General features: G+C 35.4%; 1 protein-coding gene across 1 annotated transcript in view; it reads left to right on the top strand.

Moving 5' to 3' along the window:
• The window catches only part of BBS2 (Bardet-Biedl syndrome 2), a 60,331-nt gene extending 51,579 nt beyond the window's left edge, over positions 1-8,752 (top strand). The window contains exons 13-17 of the mRNA XM_051979878.1: positions 1,388-1,519; positions 2,546-2,683; positions 2,904-3,016; positions 6,280-6,428; positions 8,273-8,752. Of these exons, the coding sequence (XP_051835838.1) occupies positions 1,388-1,519; positions 2,546-2,683; positions 2,904-3,016; positions 6,280-6,428; positions 8,273-8,379 (639 nt within the window). The 3' untranslated portion in view covers positions 8,380-8,752. The remainder of the gene's footprint in view (positions 1-1,387; positions 1,520-2,545; positions 2,684-2,903; positions 3,017-6,279; positions 6,429-8,272) is intronic.
• The last annotated feature ends 5,333 nt before the right edge of the window (positions 8,753-14,085 follow it).

Here is a 14,085-nt window from a genome sequence, read left to right as displayed (position 1 = left end):
TCAAAGCATAATATTTTTCATCTCTTTCTTAATGTTTGCTTGTTTTTTTCCTTTTGGTTTTTTCTCTTTCAATCTGATTATTAATTTTTTGCACAGCATGATGAATCTAAAAATATGTTTAGAATAATTGTACACATTTAACCTGTCTTGGGTGGGGGGAGGAGAGGGAGAAAAATTGGAAACACAAGATTTTATGAAGATGAATGTTGAAAACTATCATTGCTTGTATTTGTAAAGATAAAAGACCATTAAAAAAAGTATGTTTCAGTCTGCCCTCAGTTCATCACTTCTGGGAATGAATAGCATTTTTCATCATGTTTCATTTGGAAATGTCTTGGATCATTGTATTAAACATAGTAGCTAAGTCTTTATTGCTGTTACTGTGTACAATGTTCTCCTGGTCCTGCTCACTTCATTTTGTATTAATTCATGTAAGCCTTGCCAGGTTTTGTTGTACTCCTCCTGCTCTTTATTTTTAATGGCATAGTAGTATTTTATCACAATCATATGTCACAACTTGTTCAGTCATTTCTCAATTGATGAGCATTCCCTTAATATACATTTTTTTGTCATCACAAAAAGAGCTGCTATACATATTTTTGTACATTTTTTCCCTTTAATTTTTTTGGAATACAGACCTAGTACTGGTATTATTGGGTCAAAGAGTGTGCATAGGTTTATAGCCCTTTGGGCATAATTCCACATTGTTTACTAGAATGGTTGGAACAATTCATAACTCCAACAATGAATTATATCCTATTTTTCTATATCCCCAACAGCATTTGTCATTTGCCTTTTCTGTTATGTTAAGAATGGCTATGATCTGCATCATAACATAGTATTTTTACCATTTTTGTTGTTGTTGCCTTTTGTTTTCTTTCTCATTTTTTCCTTTTTGATCTTTTTTTTCTTGTGCAGCATGATAATTGTGGTAATATGTATAGAAGGAGTTGCACATGTTTAACATATATTACTTGGATTACTTGCTGTCTAAGGGAGGGGGTAGGAGAAGGGAGGGAGAAAAAAATTTGGAACACAAGGTTTTGCAAGGGTGAATGTTGAAAACTGTACATGTATTTTGAAAATAAAAAGCTAAAACAGGGTTGGCCACTAGAGGGAGTGCAGGTGTAAAGACAACTCACTTTGGCAAAGCTTCCTGACAATCCAGGCTTAAGAGCATGTTTTTCCCAAGAGGCATTTTATTCCTTCAGTTTCAAAGAACTTTCCCACTGTGACCACACTCAGTCTTCTGGTAAATAAACTAAACAATTGCAAAAAAAAAGAAAAAAAAGAAAAAAAAAGAAAAGAAAAAGCTAAAAAAAAAAATGGCTATGTATTTCTAACCCTTTCTAAAACAGCTATTTCATTTTATTACATGTTTTTTAAGGTTGTCTTGTGGCTGAACCAGAACTTCCTGTTACCTGACGATAGTGAAATTCAAAGTGCTCCGTTCCAAATCTGTTTCACATCTCTACGAAATAATGGGCATCTCTGTATAAAAATAAAACCAACTGGAGAGGTGATAATTGCATAATTACCTTCTTTCTGCTTATCCAGTCTTTTTTAGAGTGAGGACAGTGTCCTGGTGAGGCACTGGAAAACAAGTGAAAGTACCATAAAGAGAAGTCTTTCTGTCACAATCCAATCATTTCAGCCCTTGTACTTGCTATTTATTTCTTTGACATTGAAGTTAGAATCTAAAACATCTGTATTTACAGGAGGCAGAGGGCCAGGTTAGGGGCCAGCTCTGCCCTCGTGTCTGAAGCCCTGGATGGTGATTGATATGGCAGCTATTTGAGATTATGATGAGGACAAGGGTATGTTAGTGGCAGTCTCATGGCCATCACTTAAAATTGGCTTATATGTTATTGCTATTGCTGCCAGCCTAAATATTGGCACACTAAATGTTTTACTTTTTTTCATAGCTCTCATGGGAATATTGTATCCCACAAAAGATTTTCAATTCCAGAGGATGACAACAAATGGAGATGCTAGGAGAAAAGCATGAGAGAGGGTACAAAAGCATAGAGGTAGAAAAGATGAAGATAACAGGAATAGGGTTTAAAATGTAAAGGACCACAGCTGGCTTATTTTTGTTTTAATGATAGAAAATTGGCCAGTAAGTCAGGATCCAGCAATGTAAATACATCCATCAGGCAGTCAATAAACATGTGTTAAGTGCTTGCAATGTGGTAAGAAGTGTATTGAATGTTTGGATACAAGAAAGGCAAAAACCCATCCTTTCCCTCAAGTTGCTCAGTTTTATGGGGAAAAGACACATATAAAGAAGTAAAAGCTGGGGGATAGGTAGGGTCCCTGTTAATGGGGCATCATGAAGTCCTGTAGTCAGGGGAGAAATGATGAGGTGGCTGCCATTGACCCCCACCTTAAATAGAGGATCTGGAAGAAGCTCCTCAATGTCTTCCCTCCACCTTCCATATTAGAAGGTGCTGTGCATTATGTGGCATCTAACAGTTATTTGCTATGTGTATAAGTTTTAAGAGGAAAAAGGCCAAATCTGATATACTAATTTTTATCCTGTTAGATCACTGTCAATACTGATGATATTGATCTGGCTGGGGATATCATCCAGTCTATGGCTTCCTTTTTTGGTATTGAAGATCTTCAGGTAGAAGCTGATTTCCCTGTTTACTTTGAAGAGTTACGGAAAGTACTAGTTAAGGTATGGACCCACAGTAACAGCATTTGTGAATATTTTTTAACTTGTCATTTGGAATGTGTCAGTTATAAGATATTTACATAAGTGAATCTTGCTGACTGGGGAAAAGGGAAAAGAGATATTTGCCTCTTTAGTAAGCAAAGCTGATTTCAGAATTATTTACATTTGGTCTTTGTAGAATATGCTAGTCTTTCAATAAATCTACAATTGTTAATTTTGCCAGGTGGATGAATATCATTCTGTGCACCAGAAACTCAGTGCTGATATGGCTGATCATTCCAATTTGATCCGTAGTTTGTTGGTCCGGGCTGAGGATGCACGTCTTATGAGGGACATGTGAGTAGTCACTATGGCAAAGACTGTTAGCGTTTTAGAAAATGTGTGCAATCATTGTTTCCATCTAAAATGTTTTATATGTCACATGTCACTTGCCTCATGGAGGTTTCGTCAAATTTACCCAGTGATTGTTTAGGTATAAAGAACTAAAATTTATCAGATGGCTACTTGTGCAATTCCTTTAGATTCCAGCTTCATAAAGTTGAAGGAACAAACACCTTTCTTTAACTACCTACTGATATTTCATAGGTATTTGAATGGATCCAGGATCACACTAATATATTGATTTGAAATTCCCTCCTCTAATGAAGATCACAACTCTTGCATGTCCACACATCTTGTGCCATTCTTGTTCAACTGTCCCAATACATGGAACATATGCTGCAGACTTTGGTGGTACTGTGTTTTATGGATTTCAATGGGATATCTAGCCACCCAGCTGCTCTCTGTCATTATTTGCTCACCTCCTTTTATAGGCATACATATCCTAGATGATGCTTTTTTTTTTTTTGAGGAGGGGGCCCTACATCTTAATCATATGCTAATGCTGTTAATATGTTAGATTACTTATACTCACTATATTGGGTCTCTTAAAATTAAGATTCTTCTCAGAATGTAGCATTCCATAGAAAGGCAGTGTACAAGACATAAAAGAGATTTTGGACTGGGTATCAAGAAAATGGATTCAAATCTCATTTCAGACACTCTCTATGTGGCGATGAACAAGTATACTTTAATCTCCCTTAGTCTCAATGTCTTCATTTGGAAAATAGATATTATATAAATACCACAGTATTTGTTTCACAAAGTTGTTATGAAGCTTAAATGAGATAATTTGCAAGCTTTAAAAAATGATGATGATTATTTTCCATCATTTATAGTCATATTGTATCCAAAGGAGAATATGAGTGTTAAAAAGAAGGGACTTGGTGGCAAAAAAAAAAAAAAAAAATCCCTGCTTATTATTAGATTATGAAAAACACCAATAATTTTCTAAATGCAATTCAACTCATCCTCTTCCTCTTCAGTTACTGACCCAGTTTACCATTCTTCTGTAGTTTCTGTCAAAAATATATTTAATGATACTATATTTGATTTTTCACGTATAGTTTACTAAGCTGAATTATTCTGGTGGCTGGAAATGTCACTGGGGATGCCTTAAAAGATTTCAGAACTCAATACAATTAGTTTAGTATTATCTATCATTAGAATTATCCAGTGACCCCACGATCTATAAGGAATCCATTTTAAATAGCAACTGAGGCAAAAAAAATCGCAGTCTTACATTTTGACATTATCATGTACTGTCCAAATAAGAGCATGGATTCCTTATAGATTTGTATTAGTTCAAGATCACATGTAAAGTCTATTAGCATTTAAAGTATTTCACAACTTGGTCCTTTCCTACCTTTCACTTATCTTATGTTATGCCCGTCTTTACACACACTCTGATCAGTTCATCTTTTCTCTCTCTTCAACTGTTGCTCACACTTGGAATGTCTTTGCTCCTAAATTCTTAGTCTTGGAATCCCAAAGCTTGAGTATCATCTCTTCCAAGAAGCCTTTTCTGCATTCTTCAGCAGTTCATGCCATTCTCTAAGGTGGTCTTTCCTTTGTTCAATTGTTTCCCCCATTTGAATGTGAACTTTTTGAGAGCATGGGCTGTTTTTGCCTTTTTTGCATTCATGTCACTTGAACATAAATGCTGGTTGATTAATTACCTGAATGATTGCTCTTTACACATTCTTGGAAAGTAACTTTGGTGGAATAAAATCATTAAGGTCTTGTTTTTCTTAATGAGCTACTTTTGTATAACCAATAAACACTAAACTTGGGGAAATGTTGTACTTTTAATTTTAGGTACAATTGGTGGTATTTGTGCCAAAGCTTTTAAATTTTATGTAATGAAAATAGTCCAGTTTTACTTTCTGAGATTCTTCTGTTCCTTGGTCATGAACTTTTGCTCTATTCATAAATCTATCAAGTAATTGCTTTGTGGGGCAGCTAGATGATTCAGTAGATAGAGCACCAGACCTGAAGTCGGGGAGGACCTGAGTTCAAATCTGATCTCAGACACTTAATACTTCTTGGCTGTGTGACCCTGGGAAAGTCACTTAATCCTAATTGCCTCAGCAAAAAACAAAACAAAACAAAACAAAAACCCAACAACAACAAAAATTGCTTTGCTTGCTTGTCTCCTTTATTCTGAATGTCACCCTTTACGTCTTAAGTTATGCTCCATTTGGAATAAATCTTGTTTATAATATAAGATGTAAAGTTTATACCTAATTCCTGGCCATTTGTTTTCCAATTTTCCCAAAAAGTTTGCCAAATAGTAATTCTTTTTACTCCAGTAGCTAGGGTCTTCCATTCTATCAAATACTAGACTACTGAGCTTGTTTGCCTCTGTATGTTCAGTTCCTTTGATAGACCTGTTTTTTGTCTGTTTAAAAACTAAACAGGCCTTTTTCTCAACCCTGATCCTTTTTAATCTCTTTGTAGCACTTGCAATTACTTTCTGGTAACTATTTTCTCCTTGTTGGATTTTCATGACATGTTTCTTTCCTAGTTCTGAATGACTCTGTTTCCTTTTCAGATTCTTCTTCCATATCACACCCTCCAATTATGGATATCCCGTAGGCTTATATCTTGGGTTCCCCATTTCTTTTCACTGTTCTCACTTGATAGCACTAGATCTCCTGAATTCAGTGATCATCTCTGTGGAAATGGTTGCTTATCTTCCTCTAACCTTATATAGCTGTATTGGAATATATTTGTCTTTCTAGCCCCTGGTCTCTCTCCTGGGCTCCAGTCCTACATTACCAATTGCCTTTTAGACATGTAACATTGAATGCTCTCCATTCATCTCAAAGTTAACATGTCCTAAACAGAACTTAGTATTTAGAACTTTCCCCCAAAACTGTCCACTTTTCAAGCTTCTATGTTTTTATACTTCTTTTGGGTACTTTATACTTTTAGTGTAACTTCTTTGCTGAGGTACAAAAGTGTCATCTTTCTGTTCTCTGAATTAGGACAAGAGCTAACAAAAGATATGTTACCTTTTTTCCATTATCTTAGAATGTAAATTTTCTTTGAGATAATTTTGTAAAACTTGCAGGTCACTAAATGCAGTGAATCCATTTTAATGAAACTATTGCTAAGATTAGTGTCTTTTTATCCTCTTAATTTCTAAGAATTTTGTTCCCCTCTTGTCTGCCACATTGAAGATGGATTGACAGTAATATTTCTGTTAATTCATATAGGAAAACAATGAAGAAACGCTATGTGGAACTTTATGACCTTAACAAGGATTTGTTAAATGGTTATAAAATTCGCTGCAACAACCATACAGAGCTTTTAGGCAATTTAAAAGCAGTAAACCAAGCTATACAAAGAGCTGGTCGTCTTCGAGGTAAGTTTGATTTTGTGGCCATCCGTTTTTGTCGTACCCACCCTGAAAAATCATTGTTACTGATTGAAGTCATTCCTCCAGAAGTCAGCTATCTGACTGGTATCAGACAAATGTCCAATAAGCCCGTTATTTTTAAATTTTTTTAATAGCTTTTTATTTACAAGTTAATACGCATGGGTAATTTTGCAATATTGACAATTGCCAAACCTTTTGTTCCAATTTTTCCCCTTCTTCCCCCTACCCCCTCCCCTAGATGGCAGGATGACCAATAATGTTAAATATGTTAAAGTATAAATTAAATACAAAATAAGTATACATGTCCAAACCGTTATTTTGCTGTACAAAAAGAATTGGACTCTGAAATATTGTACAATTAGCTTGTGAAGAAAACCAAAAATGCAGGCAGGCAAAAATATAAGGATTGGGAATTCTATGTAATGGTTCTTAGTCATCTCCCAGAGTTCTTTCGCTGAGCGTAGCTGGTTCAGTTCAGCCAGGTCCATCAGAATTGTTCATCATATAGTATTGTTGTTGAAGTATAAAATGATCTCCTGGTTCTGCTCATTTCACTCATCATCAGTTCATGTAAGTCTCTCCAGGCCTTTCTGAAATCATCCTACTGGTCATTTCTTACCAAACAATAATATTCCATAATATTCATATACCACAACTTATTCATCTATTCTCCAATTGATGGACATCTACTCAGTTTCCTGTTTCTGGCCACTACAAAGAGGGCTGCCACAAACATTTTGGCACATACAGGTCCCTTTCCCTTCTTTAGTATCTCTTTGGGGTATAAGCCCAGTAGAAACACTGCTGGATCAAAGGTTATGCACAGTTTGATAACTTTTTGAGCATAGTTCCAAATTGCTCTCCAGAATGGTTGGATGTATTCACAATTCCACCAACAATGTATCAGTGTCCCTATTTTCCCACATCCCCTCCAACATTCTGCATTATTTTTCCCTGTCATTCTAGCCAGTCTGACAGGTATGTAGTGGTATCTCAGAGTTGTCTTAATCTGCATTTCTCTGATTAATAATGACTTAGCCCAAATTTTGCAGAACAGGCCAAAGCTTAGTTCCAAAGAAACAACTAGAGAAGTATATTTTTTAAAGTCAGTACTTACGATTTTAAAACATAAATACCTGTATTTCAGCCCTACCATGTTGAAGGATTTGTTTTATATGAGTCAAAAATTAAATGATGACAATGTACATTGGGTAGAAATAGCTTTATTGTTTGAAGTTCTTAAAAGCATGTACATTGTGACAGAAGTAACGAACTTGAATCTCAGCTCAGACACTCTGGCAGACTTACTAGCTTTCACTTTCAACAGTGGGGAATATTTGGACCATCTTTGTTTATTTTGGGGGATATATTTTTTTTAATCAACCTTACAGGTTATGAAAATGTGCCTTGAAAACTTTGAAATATTCTAAAATTGATCGTTATTCTCTGATATATGCCAAGGAAAGAAAACTCAAACTAGATTTCCTGTTAGGTATTTTCTGATTTCAAGTAAGTCCTTTGATAATTGTTAGTATTTCATCATACAATCTTTATAAGGTACTTTGGCATAAGGAAAGGAGCACTGGAGTTGGAATAAAACTTAGATTTTAGTAATGGCACTGGCCCTCCTTCTGACTTTGCTCAAATTAGTGTATCTTCTTGGAACTGAGTGTCCTGATGTGTAAAAGAAGTTTGGACTGTATGTCTCTAAAGAAGGTCCTTTCAGGTGCTTAATCTAATTAAACTTCCCAGTTTTGTCTTTACCTTAAAATGGGATCTTTTGATTTAAAGGCTCATGTTCTTTAATAATAACTTTTTTCTTTTTGCAGTTGGAAAACCAAAGAACCAGGTGGTTAGTGCTTGTCGAGATGCAATTCGGAGTAACAATCTCAACGTGCTATTCAGAATAATGCGTGTGGGTACAGTTTCATCATGAGAAATCAAAGATGATGAAATGGTACCAGTCATTGGGAGTGTTGGAGCTTTTTACCTTAGGCCCTTTCAAATTAATCCTAAAGGACTGAACATTTAAAGAAATCTTAAAATGCCATGATTATGAAACACAAAGTGAATCGTGCCCACATTTCACTTGTGAAGCACCATTGCTGAAAAATATTTGCATTTTCTACTTTTAAATGCTCTATCTTCTTTTAGAAGAATACAAGATCAGTATGTAGGAGAATGAAAACTGCTAGGAATATTTTGAAACTAGTTGCTTATAGAGAATTTTTTCTTCATGAAATTGTTACCTTAAAAAATGTTTAAACTTTTTTATAGCTATATCCAATTTTTATTAAAATTTAAAAGTACCTTTGTGTGTGTTCTGGTTACTTGAAAATCTTAGTGCTTTTGTTTCTAAGATTTAACATGTATTTGCTTCCATTATAATTATTAAAATTGTGTTTGGAATCTGGATTATAGAAGCTCTTAGGTTTAAAATTTTCAAACAAAATAACTTCTGCAATTGAGATTCTGAGAGTTATTTGGGGACATTCAGAGGTTAAGTGACTTTTCCAGGGTCACACAATTGGAATTTACCGCAAATGGGACTTGATTTCAGGCCTTTCTTTCTCTAGGAGATATAGCTCTGTGAAAATTAGTTTTGACTTTCTATTTTATAATTGATTTCATTGATTCTATTTAAAAAACATGATATTCTGTAATTTACGTCAGCCATTTTTCTACCTGAATGTAGAAGCTTAAGAGTACAGAAGTTCAATCTCCCTCTTAAAATAGATTCAAAGTTAAAAAAAAAAAACAAAAACAACTTTGAGTTATGAGTTATTGAAGAGATTCAGTCCCCTTATAAAACACTTTAACTCTTGGGGAATTATTACCTCACAGCACAACCAGCATACCCATTTCATGCCCAGGAAACTTAGTATCCCTTATTAACTTCATATCTCCAGAAACTCCATGACATCTGTGCTTTCCTTGAATGGACAGGCTGGGGACAGCTAGATGGTGCAGCAGAACGAGCACTAGCTCAGGATTCCAGAGTACCTGAGCTTAATCAGGCAGTGTGACACTGGGCAAGTCACTTAACTGCAATTATCTTGCCTCCCAAAAAGAGTAGAGAGGCCTCATCCTTGCCAGTTAAGGGTGATTTCATTCTCAGGTGCCTATGAGTCTCTTTTTGTCCACTATCAGTGCATGCAGTTGGGTCCCGCAAATTCCCAAAGCATTTATTCATTGCAGAGGAATGGCATGCGTGTGTGCTCACCTTCCTTAATTTAACCATTCATGGTCCCTCCTCACCTCCATGATGTTCCCAATCTCATAAACAATGGCATGATTTTCTCACTTATCCTATTCTGTTCTTTGTTCTATGCCTATGTTTCTTTCTTTCTTTCTTTTTTTTTTTTTTTTGGTAACTTTTTTTTAATAGCTTTTTATTGACAAGAACATATGCATGGGTAATTTTTCAACATTGTTCCTTGCACTCACTTCTATTCCAACTTTTCCCTTCCCTCTCTCCACCTTCCTTCCTTAGATGATAGGCAGTCTCATACATGTTAAACATGTTAAAGTATATTTTAGATACAATATATATGTACAGATCCGTACAGTTCTCTTGTTGCACAAGAAAAATCGGATTCAGAAAGGTAAAAATAACTTGGGAAGAAAAACAAAAATGCAAGTAGTCCACATTCATTTCCTAGTGTTCTTTCTCTGAGTGTAGCTGATTCTGTCCATCATTGATCAATTGGAACTGAATTGGATCTTCTCTTTGTCGAAAATATCCACTTCAATCAGAATACATCTCATATAGTATTGTTGTTGAAGTGTATAATGATCTCCTAGTTCTGCTCATGTCACTTGGTATCAGTTCATGTAAGTCTGTCCAAGCCCCTCTGAAATCATCCTGCTGGTCATTTCTTATAGAACAATAATATTCCATAACATTCATATACCACAATTTATTCAACCATTCTCCAATTGATGGGCATCCATTCATTTTCCAGTTTCTAGCCACTACAAACAGGGCTGCTACAAACATTTTGGCACATACCGGTTCCTTTCCCTCCTTTAAGATCTCTTTGGGATATAAGCCCTGTAGAAGCATTGCTGGATCAGTATGCACAGTTTGATAACTTTTTGGGCATAATTCCAAATTGCTCTTCAGAATGGTTGGATCTGTTCACAACTCCACCAACAATGTATCAGTGTCCCAGTTTTCCCACATCTCCTCCAACATTTGTCATTATTTTTTCCTGTCATCTTAGCCAATCTGAGAGGTGTGTAGTGGTATCTCAGAGTTGTCTTAATTTGCATTTCTCAGATCAAGAGTGATTTGTAACATCCTATGCTTATAAGTTTCATCCCCAGTCTTTTCTCTTTGTCTAGAAACTGAAGCAAATTGTTAACCCTTTTATTAATAGTTTTGATGCTCTATGAATAAACTGTTACCTGGTTTGGAGAGAATAGGCTTTGGTTGACCTTTATTGGATTTTATCTGTAACAGTTTTATCTGCTATGCCTTTCACTCCTACTACCTCCATGTCAGTACCGATTGCTCTTAATATTTTATATCAATCAGCAATTTGTTTCTTGAAGAAAGTTATATGTACTATGATTATATATCTTTTTATGTGAATCTGGTTTTAAGTTTACAATTATGTGGTGTGTCTTATGTCAACAAACTCATATGAAGTGAGGCTAGAGATCATTTGCCTCATTAAACATTCATTTAGGGCATTCACAAATTGTTCTGTTAGATTTAACAAGTTTAACATCAAAATTGTACCAAATGGTCAATTCCAGCCTAACATGTCATTCATAAGCAGTTTTGAGGGAAGTCAAATTTGCCCCTCACATCTACCTAAATATGACTCCTTTTATTTATCATCCATATTATATTATATATGAACTTTTAGAGTAAGGACATTTTTTGAGTCTATTATAATTCTTTGCATTTATATTGCATACTTCTACTTATAGGGTGAAAGCACTTTCACTGTTATTTTTCTCTCCTCCTGGAGAAAGAAGATATAATTATGCCTATTTTACAGATGGGGAAAGAGGCAAGGAAAGATTAATTAATGTACCTGAGACTAAAGCTAATAACAACCTAGGTCTTCTAAAGTCCGACCTTTTGTTTGACCTAATTTTTTTTTAGGTTAGTTACTTTCTCCTTTTAGTTGTGGCTGGTTTTGAAAGGACCTGGATTTGAATCTTGACCCTGCTACTTCTTTTTCAAACTACCCTGTTTCTGTTGAGTACACCAAAGATTTGAATTTTTGTCTCATCTGTAATTCACTTTCACTTACTCTTAAGCATCCAATGGTTGTCCAAATTTTGTTCCTACCTCCAGAACTTGTCTCACATTGTTCAGTCAATAAACACTAAATAATACAAAAAACAATAAACATGCTAATCATTATTCTCTTTTAAAGAGTTATAATCTAATGTGAAAAGACAAATATCCAAGAGGGAAGGCAGAAGAACTAATATGAATCAGCACAATCTTTCTTCAGAAGTTGGGCTATTTGTTGAAACTTTAAGAAAGGTAGGAGGTAGAGTATTTTAGGCACTGGGGGAGGGGAGGAATTGAGAGACAACCAGTAAAAATGCTTAAGAATTGGCAGATAAGGTTCAAGGAACCTTGTTCAAGGAATATACAAAGAGGCCAGAGTCAATTTCTTATGGCAGTAAAAAGTGTAAGAATCCTGGAAATGGAATGAGGAGAGGTAATGAAGGATTTTGAAAGGGACTTGAAAAGCATTTTTTTATCCTGGAGGTAATATGAAAGCCAATAAAATTTATTGTGTAGGAAAATCATTTTGACAGCTAATTGAAATGTATTAGGAAGGCTTGAGACAGGCAGACAATTAGGTGTCATGGTACATGACAGTCATGCAATAGTGAGTGATTAGAGGCTGAACTAAAGTGGTGGCAGGGTCAGATACAAGAAAAGGGAGTTACAGAGATGAAATCTATAGACTTTTGACAACAGATTAGATAGAAAAAATCAAATCTTGGGAGCTGATGAAATCAAGTATATAGAGGGAGAAAGTCCAGGACAATGCCCAGTAGGAGCCTATGGTAAGACTCCTTTTCATAATAGGAATACCTACCTAGTTTAGCCTTATCACAGTTTGCCTGGATAATTAATTTCTACACCCTAAATGTACTTGACAGTCTCTGCTTAATTCCATTGTATCTTGAACACTGCTAGGATTTTCCTAAAGGATAAATGTTACCTGTGACATCACTTCTATTTAGTAAATTTCAGTGGTTCCCAATTACTAGAGCAAACATAAAACTGGTTTGATGTTTAAAGTCCCAACCTGGTCCCAACTTAACCTTTCCAGACTCATCATACCTACAACTCTTTCATGCATTCTAGATTTTTAACCAAAATGGTCCTACTGTTCATCATAAATAATACTTGGTTCTTCTATGTTGGTGTCTCTGCCTCATAATCCTTGTGGACTTCAGTTTTCTCATCTACACAATGATTAGTTTGGATGAGGTAATTTCTAAGGATCTTTCTAGGAATAAACCTATGATCCTGTTTTTTAGACATTTCTAAATTTAGTCATTTATCTGAAAAAATGTTTGCAGGCAGCTTTAAGAGAAGCAGGATGCTATTTCACTTGTTTTTCTGAAGTCACATTAGCATTATGGTACAGGTTTATCTTATTAATGTGTTCCTTTATAACTTGGCTTTTCTCTAAATATTCATGCTAGAGTCTCCACTAAGGGAGAAATTATTGATTTTTGGTCATTTAAAGTGAATAAACTTTTTTGGGGGGAAAGGGGGATATACTTAATTAAAGAAAATAAAACCATTAGATCTTCTGAATTCTTTCTTCTGTTTCCAAGAAAAGTGACTATCCCACTTTCCTTCAGGAATCTTTTCCAGTAACCCTCATGTGAATTTTCATGGTAGCAAGTGTATTTCAGTTCCACAAGTCAGACCCAGGTATGCTGACTTATAGATACTGTCCAATTAAAACACTATCCTAAGGGACAGCTAGAGGGCGCAGTGGATAGAACACCAGCCCTGAAGTCAGGAGCATCTAAGTTCAAATGTTACCTTAGCCACTTAACACTTCTTAGCTGGGAGACCCTGGGCAAATCACTTAATCCCAAATGCCTCAGCCAAAAAAAACCCAAAACAAACCACACGTTATACTAATTCACAAGAAGTAGCACTCTACACTAGAGCTATCAACCTCCAGTCAACAGCAAAGTATCACTTAATGTTGGGGAAAACAATGCAGCAAAATAGACTAGGCCTGTAAACCTGTTTTATATCATGATGCAATGAAAACTAAAATATAGTTAAAATGTAAATTCAGAAACTGAAGCAGTGAGTGACTTTTAACCCAAAGATAAAAAAGGTGCAATAAAGTTGGATCTTCACATTCCTGTTGCAGAGTATGGCTTGCTACTTTAGCAAAGGTTTACATGTTTACAATTACAATTCCAGCCTAACACCACTCATATCTCAGCTACTTCAGAAATCAAAACACAAGAAACTATATTACTGATACAGTATAGCTTCTAGAGGAAGCAGCAGTAAGAGAATATTCTCCCCAGACCCTAGAGTGCTTCTGTTCCAACAATCTGTCAATGATCCTGAAGTCTTCTGACTTTAGAATCAGTGATCCCAAGGTCCCCCGGACCTTAGAGT

Source organism: Antechinus flavipes, chromosome 2 (assembly GCF_016432865.1).
Source record: "Antechinus flavipes isolate AdamAnt ecotype Samford, QLD, Australia chromosome 2, AdamAnt_v2, whole genome shotgun sequence".
Taxonomy (NCBI): domain Eukaryota; kingdom Metazoa; phylum Chordata; class Mammalia; order Dasyuromorphia; family Dasyuridae; genus Antechinus; species Antechinus flavipes.
This window is presented reverse-complemented; position numbering and strand designations above follow the sequence as displayed.